The 13,741-nt window shown below is 60.5% G+C and overlaps 2 protein-coding genes across 2 annotated transcripts in view; one reads left to right on the top strand and one right to left on the bottom strand.

Moving 5' to 3' along the window:
• GMCL1 (germ cell-less 1, spermatogenesis associated) overlaps positions 1 to 8,254 on the top strand; it is an 8,967-nt gene extending 713 nt beyond the window's left edge. Inside the window, exons 2-14 of the mRNA XM_042893929.1 lie at positions 429 to 552; positions 1,326 to 1,422; positions 1,521 to 1,618; positions 1,962 to 2,074; positions 2,236 to 2,301; positions 2,430 to 2,514; positions 2,718 to 2,808; positions 3,703 to 3,843; positions 6,035 to 6,104; positions 6,544 to 6,619; positions 6,720 to 6,865; positions 6,980 to 7,067; positions 7,463 to 8,254. Coding sequence (XP_042749863.1) covers positions 429 to 552; positions 1,326 to 1,422; positions 1,521 to 1,618; positions 1,962 to 2,074; positions 2,236 to 2,301; positions 2,430 to 2,514; positions 2,718 to 2,808; positions 3,703 to 3,843; positions 6,035 to 6,104; positions 6,544 to 6,619; positions 6,720 to 6,865; positions 6,980 to 7,067; positions 7,463 to 7,594 — 1,327 coding nt within the window. The 3' untranslated portion in view covers positions 7,595 to 8,254. The remainder of the gene's footprint in view (positions 1 to 428; positions 553 to 1,325; positions 1,423 to 1,520; positions 1,619 to 1,961; positions 2,075 to 2,235; positions 2,302 to 2,429; positions 2,515 to 2,717; positions 2,809 to 3,702; positions 3,844 to 6,034; positions 6,105 to 6,543; positions 6,620 to 6,719; positions 6,866 to 6,979; positions 7,068 to 7,462) is intronic.
• The window catches only part of LOC122193200 (hexokinase-2), a 12,258-nt gene continuing 6,624 nt past the window's right edge, over positions 8,108 to 13,741 (bottom strand). Inside the window, exons 6-17 of the mRNA XM_042893926.1 lie at positions 13,529 to 13,712; positions 13,029 to 13,184; positions 12,679 to 12,912; positions 11,988 to 12,292; positions 11,573 to 11,721; positions 11,186 to 11,305; positions 10,986 to 11,081; positions 10,683 to 10,782; positions 10,417 to 10,600; positions 10,105 to 10,260; positions 9,669 to 9,902; positions 8,108 to 9,156 (exon numbers count right to left, since the gene is read on the bottom strand). Coding sequence (XP_042749860.1) covers positions 9,012 to 9,156; positions 9,669 to 9,902; positions 10,105 to 10,260; positions 10,417 to 10,600; positions 10,683 to 10,782; positions 10,986 to 11,081; positions 11,186 to 11,305; positions 11,573 to 11,721; positions 11,988 to 12,292; positions 12,679 to 12,912; positions 13,029 to 13,184; positions 13,529 to 13,712 — 2,063 coding nt within the window. The 3' untranslated portion in view covers positions 8,108 to 9,011. The remainder of the gene's footprint in view (positions 9,157 to 9,668; positions 9,903 to 10,104; positions 10,261 to 10,416; positions 10,601 to 10,682; positions 10,783 to 10,985; positions 11,082 to 11,185; positions 11,306 to 11,572; positions 11,722 to 11,987; positions 12,293 to 12,678; positions 12,913 to 13,028; positions 13,185 to 13,528; positions 13,713 to 13,741) is intronic.

Raw genomic sequence — 13,741 nt, 5'->3', positions numbered from 1 at the left:
GAGGCCCCATGTCTGGGGTCTGGGGCACGTTGGGAAGATTTGGGACCTGTCAGAAAGGATCGCAGGCCAGTTTGAGGGGGTCTGGGATGTGCTGGGGGATCTGGAGCTGTTAGAGGGGGTCTGGGCCTGTTTGGGGAGGTCTGTCTGGTGGGGTGTGGGGTGTGTTTGAGGCCCACTGGGGGCCGTTTGGGGTCATTTTGGGGAGGTTGGGGCTTATTGGAAGGAGTTTGGGACGTTGTGCGGGGCCTGGGGCATGTTGGGGGGCTCTGGGGACTGCTGGTCATGTGGGAGCTCATCTGGGGGCACCTGGGGGTAAGGGTGGGGAAGAGGGGATCCGACTGCTCTGGGGAGAAGGACCCCTTTTTGCCGAGGGTTTTTTGTGGCACGTGACGTTTGAAAGCAGCATCTCTGTCACCCTTCTCACGTAGGAAAAAGCTGAAAAGCACCTCCATGTATATTTACCAGACTCTGTTTCTGAACGGAGAAAACAGCGACATCAAAATCTGCGCTCTGGGAGAGGAGTGGAACTTACACAAAGTGTACCTGCGGCAGGTGGGTGCTGCGTGGCGCCAGCAGGAGCTGCGCTGCCCGTCTCAACACCTCAGATCTTCTCCTTTCGCCTCCCGTTTCCCACCCATGGGTGCCAGAGCAGAACCGACGCGGAGCTCAGGGCCGCGGTGCCACACAAACCCTTTATTTTTCTGATCTCTCAGGTAGACGTCAGTGGGTGATGCATCTCCCTGTGTGCACATCCACTGCTGGGGAGGAAAGTCGTGGCTCCTAGCAGAGCAGCGCATTTCGCTCCGCTTGGACGGAAACCTTTCACCCTCTAGTTTAAAATACCTTGCCCTGAAGGTATATTTCCATCGGTGCTGTCTGTGTACGTGTCCTTGGTGCGAGGCTGCCACCTTGTACATCAATTTCTATGTCTTGCATGCTGGTTTTTTCCCTCTGATACCCAAAGCGGGTTCCCTGATGCCCACAGGATTTGTGGCCCGCTGGTGTCGTTAAGGATGCAGCTCCTGGACTCATTGTACCCCAACGCTGGTGGGGTTGGGAGGAAAGCAGCTGGCGCGGCTCTTCTGGCCCTGCTGGGCTCTTGTGTTTGGTTGCAGAGGCGCAGTTCAGATTCTCTGGGTGCATTTTCAGACACAAACTGAGCACACGTAGGCCTTTCTCAGCGCACCAGGGTGCCTTGCACGCTGCCTGTTCTCTGTGTGAAGGGCAACGCTGACAACCTTCAGCTCCACGCACAGCTGCCCGTGCTTCTCATTCGAGTGCCGTTTCCAACTCGACCTCCTTCTCTCTCCTCTGCCCTCCTGCAGTCAGGATACTTCTCCAGCATGTTTAGCGGTTCCTGGAAGGAATCCTGCATGGACACCATCGAGCTGGAGATCCCCGACCAGAACATTGACATAGAGGGTGAGTGGAGCCCGCAGCGCTGCCGCGGAGAGTCCTGCCAGCTCCTCTCAGCTCCTGCCAGCTGGGCGCTGAGCGCTGTGCTGCTCTTCCCCTCCCAGCCCTGCAGGTGGCGTTCGGCTCGCTGTACCGAGATGACGTGCTGATAAAACCCGGCCGAGTTGTTGCCCTGCTGGCGGCCGCCTGCATGCTGCAGCTGGTGAGTGGGCAGCGGGGCCTTTCCTGCCTTCCTGCAGCGAGGAGAGCGAGGCGCCGTGGCCGTGTTGGAAAACGGCTGAGCTGTGGTGGTGGTGTGGAAGTTGTCAGCTGTGTGTGGAAGCGGTGCTGGAGCAGCTCGGTGTTTGTCTGCCCTGGTGCTGCTGATGGGTTTTGGTGGAGCTCAAGAGCGGCCTGGCTGCTTGCTGCCGGCAGAGCGGAGGTCGCTGTGGCGCCAGCCATCGCTGCGGGGTGACAATGAGCTGTGCTGCATCTCCCCCTTCCTGCTCGGAGCGTGAAACCCAGTGTTTCTGCTTGTTTTTTTTCCCCCCCTTTCCTTTCTGCAGGATGGCCTGATCCTGCAGTGCGGGGAAACGATGAAGGAAACCATCAATGCCAAAACCGTGTGCAGTTATTACAACTCGGCGGGGACGTACGGCTTGGACTCGGTGAAGAAAAGGTGAGGCAGCGTCCTGCAGGATGCTCCCTGCACAGCACGGCAGGATCCCAGTGAGCAGCAGTTCCTCGTCACTTCAAGCTGTCCGCCTCGAGCTCTGTGCCCCTGAACTGCTGACATCCCCAGGGAAAAAGGAAGGCACTGACTGCTTGCTTTTAACCCAGGTGCCTCGAGTGGCTCCTGAACAACCTGATGACTCACCAGAGCGTGGAGCTCTTCAAAGAACTCAGGTATTCGTCCTTCGGTTTGCAGCCACGTTCGGTGCCTTTCTGGTGCTGGCTGTTGATGGATTGTGCGGATTCCCGACTCTTCCTTCTCTCCCTGAACCCCTGTGATCATTACTTTACTCTTTTTCCAGCATCAACCTCATGAAGCAGCTGATCAGCTCTTCTAACCTCTTTGTGATGCAAGTGGAGATGGATCTGTACACTGCCCTCAAGAAGGTACCTGGCACGGGGCGCCGACCTGCTGCTCCCCAGGCGCTGCTGTGTGAAGCAGCAAGTTGGAGCCCCGTGAAATGGGCTGTGAGCACTTGGTGCAGGATGGGGAACTGTGGGGTGTATGGAGACGTGGCTTTAATAACACACCTATGGCTCGTGGGAGAAGCGATCTGCCAGGCTGACTGGGGTCTGTCTGTGTTACCTAGTGGATGTTCCTGCAGCTGGTGCCTTCCTGGAACGGGCCTCTGAAGCAGCTCTTAGCACAAGCTGATGCCTGGTTTGCTGAGCGAAGGAGAGGTAGGGACCAGGGATGGGCCTTGGGCTCCAGGGGGAGGTGGCAGTTTTCATCTCCAGGCTTCCTTGTGTTTTCTGGGGATGGTTGGGTTGGAATGGAGCTCAGAGGACATGGAACCATGGGATGGTTGGGTTGGAATGGAGCTCAGAGGACATGGAACCATGGGATGGTTGGGTTGGAATGGAGCTCAGAGGACATGGAATTGTGGGATGGTTGGGTTGGAAGGAGCTTCTGCTGAAAGGATTTGGAAGTGTGCGTCATCTTTGACACGGAGCCACCGCAGAGCGGTGAACGAAAAGCTGCACCTCACATACAGACAGGGTCTGTAGCAGAATGGTGTGTACAGCTGTGCTGTCATAGAATCAGAGAACCACCAAGGTTGGAAAAGGCCTCAGAGCTCCTCCACTCCAACCGCTCACCCGTCACCAGCAGCTCCCACTGAGCCACGTCCCTCAGCACAGCATCCAGCCTTTCCTTCAACGCCCCAGGCTCGGTGCCTCCCCCACCTCCCTGTGCATCCATTGCAGTGCCTGACCTTTCTGACAGTCGTACAGCCTCATGTCCAGCCTGAATCTCCCCTGCCGCAGCTTGAAGCCATTCTGCTCCTATCACTGATGGCACGAGAGCAGAGGCCGACCCTCAGCTCCCTGCAGCCTCCCTTCAGGCAGCCATAGAGAGCAGTGAGCTCTGCCCTGAGCTCCTCTTCTCCATGCTGAACATTCCCAGCTCCTTCAGCCTCTCCTCATCAGCCCTGTGCTCCAGACCCCTCACAGCTTTGTTGCCCTCCTTTGAACACCTTCCAGGACCTCTTTCTTGCAGTGAGGGGCCCAAAACTGGACACAGCACTCGAGGTGCGGCCTCACCAGTGCTGAGCACAGGGAAACTCTGTCCCACAGAGCTGGAGGGTGATGCTGCATTCCTGGAGCTGGAGCAGGGCGCTGCCTTCCGGCCCGTGTTCGCTCACCTGCGCCTGCAGTACATCATCAGCGATTTGGCATCAGCACGGATTGTGGAGAGGGACGCCCTCATCCCCCCAGGTGAGCGTTTGGCGCCCGGGGGGAGGTTGGGTGCTTGTTCTGTTTGCACTTTGCCCTCCTTAGGGTGATGTGCTGCTCTGGGCCTGCTGCCCGCAGGGCGGAACTGCATTCAGTGCTGTTATCGCTCGGCGCCGTTATGTTATCATAAGTTGATAAAAAATGATAAAACGTGATAAAAACACCATTTCTGCTCACGCCTGGCTGCTGAGGGCTGGGCTCACCTGCATCTTCCTTCTTTGCTTGGAAGCTGCAAGCCTGGAAGCAATTTATCAAGTGGAGATCTCACCTGAAAACATTCCTCATTAGCACTGCTGCCATTCGTACCTCTGATCACAGAATGGCCAGGGTTGGGAGGGACCTCAGGGATCGTGAATCTCCAACCCCCTGCCTCATGCAGGGCCAGCTGATGGCACAGGACATCTCCCCTCGCTCCTCCCCTCCATCATCCCTCCCCCTGCTCATCATAGCAGTGCCTCAGGTCTCCTGCTGCAGAATTCCCCTCCCCAGGCTGGTCTCTCACCTCGAGTTTGGCATCTCAGCTCTTGGACAGGTCTTCAGGGGGAAATTCTTTACCCAGAGAGTGGTGAGGTGCTGGAACAGCTGCCCAGAGAGGTTGGGGACGCCCCGTCCTTGGAGGTGTTCAAGGCCAGGTTGGACGGGGCCCCGGGCAGCCTGGTTTAGCATTAAACGTGGAGGTTGGTGGCCCTGCGTGTGGCAGGGGGGTTGGAGATTCATCATCCTTGAGGTCCCTTCCAACCCTGGCTGTTCTGTGATTCTTTGTGTGCGCAGCATGCCTGCATCTCAGTGGCACCCGTTTAGGGGTGATGCAGTGGCTGGGCATCACAGAAACACTGCATCTCACTGAAATCTGTCATTTTCACTCTCTGTAGCTCCTTGACATCCTTGTGTCCAGGTCAGTGCCCTAGCAGGTTGTACCTGGGGCTGCTCTTTGCTCTGGCAGAGCGGAGCTGCGTGGAGGCAGAGCACCGCGAGGGAGGCAGCGAGCAGCGCGTGCAGCTCTGCTCTGCCAGCCCTGCGACCCTAACCCTAATCCTAACCCTAACCCTAATCCTAACCCTAACCCTAATCCTAACCCTAACCCCTAACCCTGCCCCTGCTCTTTGTGTCCATACTCGCACCTGGGATCGCTGTGTGCTCACACCATCCACTGTTGCCTCCTGCCCAGCTGCTGACCTGCAGCTCGGTTACGGCTCTCCACGCGTGTGCTGAGCGCTGTGGGAGCAGCAGGTGGAGGCAGAGCACCGCGAGGAGGCAGCGAGCAGCGCACGCCGCTCTGCTCTGCCAGCCCTGCGACCCACATCCCTGAGTCACAGCAGGCGCCTCCCGTCCCGCGCCGTGTTCGGGGCAGCTCCTGGCGCTTCCTGCACGCCTTCACTCCGCAAACCCTCACCCACGGTGCCACGTGAAGCTGTGGGCTCCTTCCGTGTGCATCAAAGCTTGTTGCAAAACAGTCGTGGGGTGGAACGTTTTGTCCCTGCGGCGCGGAGCCTGCGGGCAGCTCACCTCGTGCGGCACAGCGCGAGCCGTTCTGGGGTCGCTCCCGTTGCCATTGTGGCTTTGAAGCCCATTTCCTCGTGCTTGGTGTGAAAGAGCCCACGGTTCTGGCACGGCTCCCAGCACGGCAGAGCCGTTGTTTGCTTTCTCACAGCCGAACGGCCCCTGTGCCGCGCTCACCCGCTTTGTAGTCCGCAGTGGGAGAGGCGGCGGGGCGTGCGGTCATGCAGGAGGGATCTGCTGCTTCCTGCAGCGCTGGTTGTGAATTGCAACACCCCAGTGCTGAGCTGCAGGGAGCGGGGGAAGGAGGAGCAGCCCTGCACGGCGAGATCTGCTCGAGGCTTTGCTGTCCGCCCTTATCTGTTTGCAGCCAGGGGAGGTGTTAAGATCAGGAAATTCCACCCAAAAAGAGGTGTAAATGAGCCCTGATTTGCTTTCCTTGTGTGCATTCATCCCACTCCTCCCTGCTGCCTGCAGGAATGCTTCTGGCATTCCCCCATCCACCCCCCCTGAGCACAGTGTGCTCCCGGACGCGGCCTTGCTGCTATCGGCCAGGAGAGCTCCCACACCCCGTGCTTTATCTCTTATGAACCTCTTAGGGCCAGCGCAACCTCGCTGCTGCCCTCGGGCTGTGCTCAGCACGCGCTGGTTGCCAGCTGTTGTTCTTGCTTTGCAGGATGGCTGTCCTCCGTGTACAAACAGCAGTGGTTTGCCATGCTGCGAGTGGAACAGGACAGCGACACTGGGTGCGTGCACGGCAGGATTTGCTCTGCTTATTTCTCATAAAGATCACACGGTGTGGTGTTTTTTTGGGGGTGGGGGGCAGCGGTCCCACATGGGTGCACCTCGTGCCCACCTGGGATCCAGCGCAGCCCCTTGGCTGGAGGAGAAGTGGGGCAGTGCTGGGAGCAGAGCTCCATCACGCAGGCGCTGATCTGTGCCTGTTTCACCCAGCGGCAGCCAGCTGGGTGCTGTGCTGGGGAGGCCCGGCCTGTTGGCTCAGCCCCTTCACCGCGTGGTTCATTGCAACAGTCAGACCCCAAAATCTGTAGAGGTTCCGGAGGCGTCCTTGGAGAGGGGGGCTGGGGGCTGGCAGTAAGCTGCAACCCACACAGGTGACGCTGGGAGCTCCTACGCATCCCAAGGCGCGCTGGTGCACTGTGCTGCTGTTCTGTTTGCTGGCAGGCCCCAAGAAATCAACAAGGAGGAGCTGGAGGGAAGCAGCATGAGGTGCGGGCGGAAGCTTGCGCAGGACGGTGATGTAAGTGTGCTCCAAACATGGGGGGCAGGGGAGGGAGAGCTGCCAGGACGGGGCTGGCTGTGCGCTGTGGCTCTGGGCGCTCCACGGCCGTTCCCTGCAGTACTGCTGGCGTTGGACCGGCTTCAACTTCGGCTTCGACCTCCTCATCACTTACACCAATCGTTACATCATCTTCAAGCGGAACACGCTCAACCAGCCCTGCAGCGGCTCTGTCAGCCTGCAGCCCCGGCGCAGCATCGCCTTCAGGTACTTCAGGCACAGGACTGGGCTGACGAGGCCTTCCCTCCTGTGCTGCAAGGAGCCCCTTTGCGGTGGCAGAACAGGAGGGCGCTGAGCCCCTTCCCTGCCTCGCATCCGTAGGCTGCGCCTCGCCTCCTTTGACAGCAGCGGGAAAATAATCTGCAGCAGGACCACAGGGTATCAGATCCTGAGCCTGGAGAAGGACCAGGTAAGCTGGGGCGCTGTGCCCTGGTGCGGGATGCAGAGCACCGTGCAGGGGGAAAGCTGGGCTGGGGCGCCGGGGGTCTCATTAATGTGGCTTAACGAGGTCAGAGCTGCGATGCCACTCCATCCCCCTGCGCCAGTGGGGTTCCCCTGTGCTTGGGGACGGAGGTGTTTCCATAAGGACTCTGCTGTTGTAAACTTAACGATGTTAAGGGAATGTCTGCTCGAGGGCGGCCTCCTCTCATGGCTGGCGATGTGCGACGCCAACGGGCAGCACAGAGAGCTGGAGCACCTCGAGAACACTTTATGGGTGCCACCAAAGGGAGGCGAGCAGCTCTGGGGGGGCAGTGCCTGGGTGCTGGGTGCTGGCACTGCCCACAGCTCCGTGTGCCGCCCCAGGAGCAGGTGGTGATGAACCTGGACAGCCGCCTGCTCGTCTTCCCCCTCTACATCTGCTGCAATTTCCTCTACACGTCGCTGGAGAAGAGGGCGGGCGGCACAGCGGCGTCGGAGGGCGCAGATCAGCACTGAGTGCATCGCTGCAACCCGGAGCCCGTCCTGCATTGCTCCACCGCTGCAGGTGCCCGGAGCCACCCCACTGCCCCCCAGCACCGTGCTGGGAGCAGCTCACACCGCCATGGGGGGAACCCAGCCTGCTTTCCTCAGGAACACTGTGACCACGGAGTGCCTTTGCGCCGGCCCCTTGGGGTGCTGAGGGCTCAGCGCCTTCGTTCCTTTGTGTTTATTTTTTTTAACGTTGGACTGTTGTTGGCGTTGGGAATTTACAGCCCAGTTTTTTGCATTCCCAGAGGGGACGTCGTCCGTCCTCTCAAAGCGTCTTTTTTTTTAATATTGTCAAAAAAAAAAAAGCTTTAAAAACAAACAAAAAAAAACCAAACCAAACCAAACACCCTGCTTGGAGCTGGTGATGAGGAGCGTGGGGGGAGGCAGCCCAGAACTGGGGTCAGGAGGAATGCTGCCCGTCGCCCCCCGCCTTGTGCTGTGGCTTCCATGGCTCAGCACAGCCCAGCAAACGGTGCTCAGTCGGTTCCACGTTTTTATTGGGGGGAGCCGAGGAGTACAACACCACCACACTGCCAGGGAAACCGGTACGAAAAGTACAAAAATAAGGAAGCCTCTCTATCTCTCTATCTATCACGGCTAAAAATAAATAGTGTAAACACGAGAGGAGAACAGCAGGCGCAGCTCCGCTGCTCGCAGCCCCACCGTCTTTGGCTTGGATCCGACTCGGGCCGGGGGGGGCGGGCTGAGCTCTGAGCGCCCCCCAGCTCCGTCCGTCCTTCCCTTCATATTGACAGCTGCGACTTCAGCTTCCCTTCTTCATTTCAACCCCAAGAGCGCAGTGCCGACGCAAAGGAGTCCCCTGAGAGCTCCGTCCTCTGTGAGCGCAGCTCTGCCCCACACCGTGCTCGGGGGCTGCGGCGCATCCCTTCCCCCCATATTTTCCCTTTGGGGACAAGCAAAGTGCCCCCACCCCGCCCAGCAATGTCGGGTTCTCCAGTCTGACCCCAAGGAAACGTTAAATTAAGGGAAAAAAACGACAAAGAGAAAGGAAGATTCGGTGCCACCGCTAAAGGACACGGCGAGGTGACGCAGGACCGCGACGCCGGGTGATGCAACGGGACCCCCATCCCCAGTGCTTCCCCACCTGTGCAGGTGATGGGGGAAGGGGGGGGAAAACAGACCTGGGGGTGTCCAGGGAAAGGCCGGCCCTACGGGGCGGGATGCGGCATCAGAAGGCTCTGCTCCGTGCGGATCCTTTGTGCCGTCGGGGACACGTGAGTGGTTTGGGGTTGAGCGGGACACGGCCTTGGTGTCCCAGAGGAAAGCGAAGGGGGGAGGGCCCCGTGTGTGTGTGTGTGTACGGGGGGAGGGAGCGGGGAAGGAATCGTCCGTCGGGCGCAGAGCTCTGGGCTCCGAGCTGCCCCTACCGCTGCCCGGCCTCGCGGATCCGGCACGCCACAGCCGTGATCAGCGCCGCTCCTTTGCCACTGCCGTCTTCTGACTGCAGGAAGGTCACCTCACAGCACGGGGACAGCTGCCTCACTGTGTCCTGCATGACGGCCGAGAAGCTGTGGGAGGAGGAGGAGGAGGAGGAGGAGGAGGAGGAAGCCATCAGAGCCGTCCTGCGGTGCGGCCGATGCCGTCCCACACCAACACCCAACACAACGTGGGAGTGCTGGGAGCCGGGCACAGAACACAGCCCGTGTTCTGCCTGCCAGCCCTGATTCAAGGCCAGCACCCAACCGGAGTCTCAGGGGCCTCCGTGCAGCCCCACCGTGGAGCCTTGAGCCCAATGCATGATCCGCTATGGAGCCGTGAGTCCTTTGTATGCTCCACCGCAGAGCCCTGAGTGCAATGCACGCTGCACTACAGAGCCCTCAGCCCTTCATATGCTTCACCATGGAGCCCTGAGCCTTCTGTATGCTCCACTGTGGAGCCCTGAGCCCAGCGCATGCTCATCCCTGCACCCTTGGCCTCTGTGTGCGCTCCACAGGAAGGGGCAGAGCTTCACCGCAGAACCCCCGGCCGAGCTCAACCCACAGCCCACCTCCCTGCTCCTCCGTCCCCTGCAGGCACTCACTGTGGGTGCAGTTTGTAGAGCGTCCCATCCACGCCAACCGTCACCTTGAGGAAATCCAGCCCGCGATTCTCACGGATTTTATCCACCACGGCGGCCATTCCGGCCCCGCAGAGCTGCGCAGCGCGCCGGGCCACCACGGTGCACACCTCCTTGACGATGATGCTGTCGTCACACGTGCTCTCCAGGCCCAGATGCTGGAGGATGGAGCGCACCTGCAGCAGGGCCAGGCAGTCGCTGCGGGGTGGGGGGCACACGGTTAGGAGGTCTCCCCCCAGGTCCGGGTGTCCTGTGGCACCTGTGGAGTTGTGGCCTGCGCCAACCAGAGGGATGCCCGGGGTGGATGCACTCCATTCCTCACACCGTATCGCCCCGGCTCTGAGCACCCAGGACCCCCCCAAAACACAGCAGGATGGCCACGTCATGGTCACGTCCTCACCTTTCTATCTGGGACAGGAACTTTGTCTCAAAGATCCCCCTGGTCTTCAGGCGCTCAGAGATGCGGCCGCGGAACAGCAGCCCTCGCTTGGTGAAGTTGATCAGGATGTTGCGGACGATCTCCCCCAGGTACATCCCGCTGATCATCTTCTCAAACCTGGAGTGGGGACGGCAGGGCCAAGCGTTGACACTCGAGGGCGGAGGGGACAGCCCTGCCCAGCCCATGGCACCCAGCACCGTCTCTATGGTCCAGCACCATCGGGGCTCTGCAGGGCAGGGAGCGCTCCTCTCAGCCCCAGCTGACACCACGCACCTCTGCTTCCCGGGGTTGAGGGACAGTTCATCCACAGCCAAATCAAACTCGGTCTGGATGTCATCCAAGCAGCCGTTGTCCCCAAACGCGCCCCACTCCATGTTGACACACATGCGGCCCTCGTCGCCCTCCACCAGCTCCACGTTCCGCATCTCCTCCATGTAGCAGGCGTTGCTGCCCGTTCCTGCGGGGGGGGGGGGGGGGGCTCAATGGGGCTCAGGGGGAGGGCGTCCCCCCCGTGGGGCAGGGAAAGGCGCAGCGCTCACCGACTATCAGCCCGACTTCGCAGTAGGGGTCTTCGTAGCCGCAGGTCATCATGGTGCCCACCGTGTCGTTCACCACCGCCACCACGTCCAGGTCGAACTCCTGGAAGGGAAGGGTTGGGTTGGGTGGTTTCCCACATGGAGATGATGATGGGGGATGGGCGGAGGGCAGCACTGCTCGGCTCCTAGCTCCAGGCTCTGGCAATCCACCTCCTGTGTGATGACTGAGGGCGGTGGCTGACATCCCAACGCTCAGCCCATTCGTTCCCAGCCCAATTAACGCCGTTGCAGAGCTGCCCTGCTCACCTCTCTGCGGTGGATGGCCTCCTTCAGCAGGCTCACCACGTCCTCCCCTTCGCAGCCCGTGGCTTTGAAACCCTTTGTCCACTTGAGGAGAATCCCCTGGAGGGAGAAAAGAGAGTCGGGGTGAGCGGGTTGGGCCAGGAGCGCCCCACAGCCCCCAAATCTCAGGGACACACTCAGGATCCTGCCAGTGCCGGGCTCACCTCGTCCAGGTTGGTCTGCCTGCATGGGAAGGAGAAGGTGAAGCCCAGCGGGAGCGACACTCCCTTCATCCCCATGTACTCCAGGAAGTCGGAGATGCAGTGCACGATGTGGTCGAAGAGCTGGATGTGCAGAGTGAGGGCAGGAGGGCGCAGTCACCGCGTGTGCCGTGCACTGCAGGCTCCTCCAAGTCCCCGCGGGCAGCGCTCCCACCCGTGGGATGCCATCCTCCCTCTGTGAGGCACCCCAGAGCCCCCTGACCCCAATCCCAGCAATGCCCCAAAGCCATCAGCGATGCGCAGAGCGCAACCTGTGCCGTTTCCCTGGTGGAGAAGTGATGCTCATCTGCCCTTGTCGGGTGTGTGGGATGGGACGGCGGGTGGACTCACCTCCTCGCCTGTCCCCTGCATCACCTCCAGCGGGATGGAGTAGATCTTGTTGTGCATCTCCACGCCGCGCCGCATGCCATTCCGCACCCGCACCAGCAGCACGCGGAAATTCGTCCCCCCCAGATCCAGGGCGAGGAAATCTCCTTTTTCTAAAAGCCAGGAGAGGGTCGTGAGGGGAGAGAGCTCAACAGGGAGCACCGTAAGCATGGAGGGGAGAAACCACGGCGGAGAAGGTGGAGGTGCCATTTCCCAGCCAAGGGCGCTGCGTTGGGTGCGGGATCTTCTGGGGGCTCAGCATCGGCACCCCAGAGCTCTGGAACTGCGGTGCTGCTGCCCACCGAGGGGAACAACGGCGCCTCAGTGGCACAGACACTGGGAGCTCTGTGCCATGTGCAGGACATGAAGGCGCCCTCACCTGTCCCGTCTGGAGTTGAGCACACGTATGTGGGCAGCATCTTCACTGTGGCCTCCGCATGCGTATCCTTGCCCAGCCCCTTCTCCATCTCAACCCTCATCCTCCGCTTCACCTCCAGGAGCTGCTCGTGGCTCAGCTTCAGTGCCTCCAGGATCTTCTGCCGGGCCTTGTGCTGGGCTGCCAGCCGGTAGGCCACCGCCGTCACCATGGCCGCCCCTTTGCCGCTGCCGTCTTCCGACCTCACAAATCGGATCTCGCAGTCAGGCAGCAGCTTCCTCACTGTCTTATGGAGGCGTCGGGCAAAGCTATGGGAGAGGAGGAGGAGGAAGAAGGCAGCTTGAGTGTGCCTTCACAGGTCGCGTCAGACTCTGAGATGGCCCACGTGGGCTTTGGGATCCAGTGGAGGTGCCCATGGACCACCACAAGGCCAGATGAGATGGACAACAAATGGGATCCAGTGGAGGTGCCCACGGGACCCAGCACGAGGTCAGACCTCCTCTGTGATGGCCAACAAATGGGATCCAATGGAGACGGGATCCAATGACGGGATCCAACAGAGATGCCAACAGGGCATCATCGTGAGGCCAGACTTCCTCTGAGATGGCCAACAAGTGGGATCCAATGGAGGCGCCCGTGGGCCCCCACCCTGAGGCCAGACCTCCTCCAGCTCCCCGTTGCCTCGAGGACTTACTGAGGGTGCTTCTTGTAGACAGAGCCATCCACACCGACGGTGGAGCGCAGCCGGTCCACCCCCTTGTTCTCCTTGATGCGGCGCAGCACGGCGGCCAGCGTGGCCCCACAGAGGTTGGCCGAGCGGGTGGAAACGATCTGGCAGATGCGGTGGGTGGCCAGGCAGTCCTCATGGGACGGCTCCAGGCCCAGTTTGGTGAGGATCTCGTGGGCTTTCTGCAGCCCCTCTTTCTCCCTGCACACCGAAGAACAGAAGACGTCTGTGCCTGGAAATCCGCTGTGGGCCCAGCACTTCCCCCAGCTAGTGGGTGGTGGGTTGGGACCCCACAAAGACACCCAGCCCCCGCTCACTTCTCGATAGCAGAGACAAATCTGGTCTCAAAGTGTCCAGTGGTGCGCAGATCCGAAGAGAGCTTCCCTCGGAAGAGGAGCCCCTCCTTGGCCATCTTCACCAGGATGAGGCGCACCAGCTCGCCCATGTACATCCCACTGATCATCTTCTCGAACCTCACAAACACAAGAGGTGCACAGTTGGACCCCCACCGTTAACCCCAACCGCGCCGCCCGTCTGCGGAATGGGAATGCTGTAGGACCGGGCTGTGGACATTAGGTGGTGGTGTTCCCTTTCATTGCTGATGGATTTGTTGGCAGGGGAAACGCGGATCGACAGCCCCGAGCGCAGGGCTGGCAAGGGAAGCGGGCGTTGGGTGGACGTGCCAGCCCGAATCCCACGCGGTCCCCGTTGGCGGGACGGAGGACACTGTGACCCAGTTAACTGGGACAACCCCTCCGGTCCCACACAATGGGAGGATGGGCAACGTGGCGCAGAGCAGAGCCAGGAATCTGCTTACAGCTGCTTGCCAGGGTTGAGCGAGCCCATGTCTATCTCATGGTCGAACTCGGTCCTGATGTCATTGAGCACGCCGTCGTCCCCAAAGGCGCCCCACTCCATGTTGATGCACATCCGGCCCTCGTCCCCCTCCACCAGGTCGATGTGCCTCATCTCCTCCATGTAGCAGGCGTTGGTGCCCGTCCCTGCGCCGAGCACGGAGACCTGCTCGCAT

The sequence above is a fragment of the Lagopus leucura genome, unplaced genomic scaffold (assembly GCF_019238085.1).
Source record: "Lagopus leucura isolate 7727_CA_CO unplaced genomic scaffold, USGS_WTPT01 35247-0_obj-0_obj, whole genome shotgun sequence".
Lineage (NCBI taxonomy): Eukaryota > Metazoa > Chordata > Aves > Galliformes > Phasianidae > Lagopus > Lagopus leucura.
Note: the sequence above shows the minus strand (reverse complement) of the source record. Positions and strands in the feature narration are given on the sequence as shown.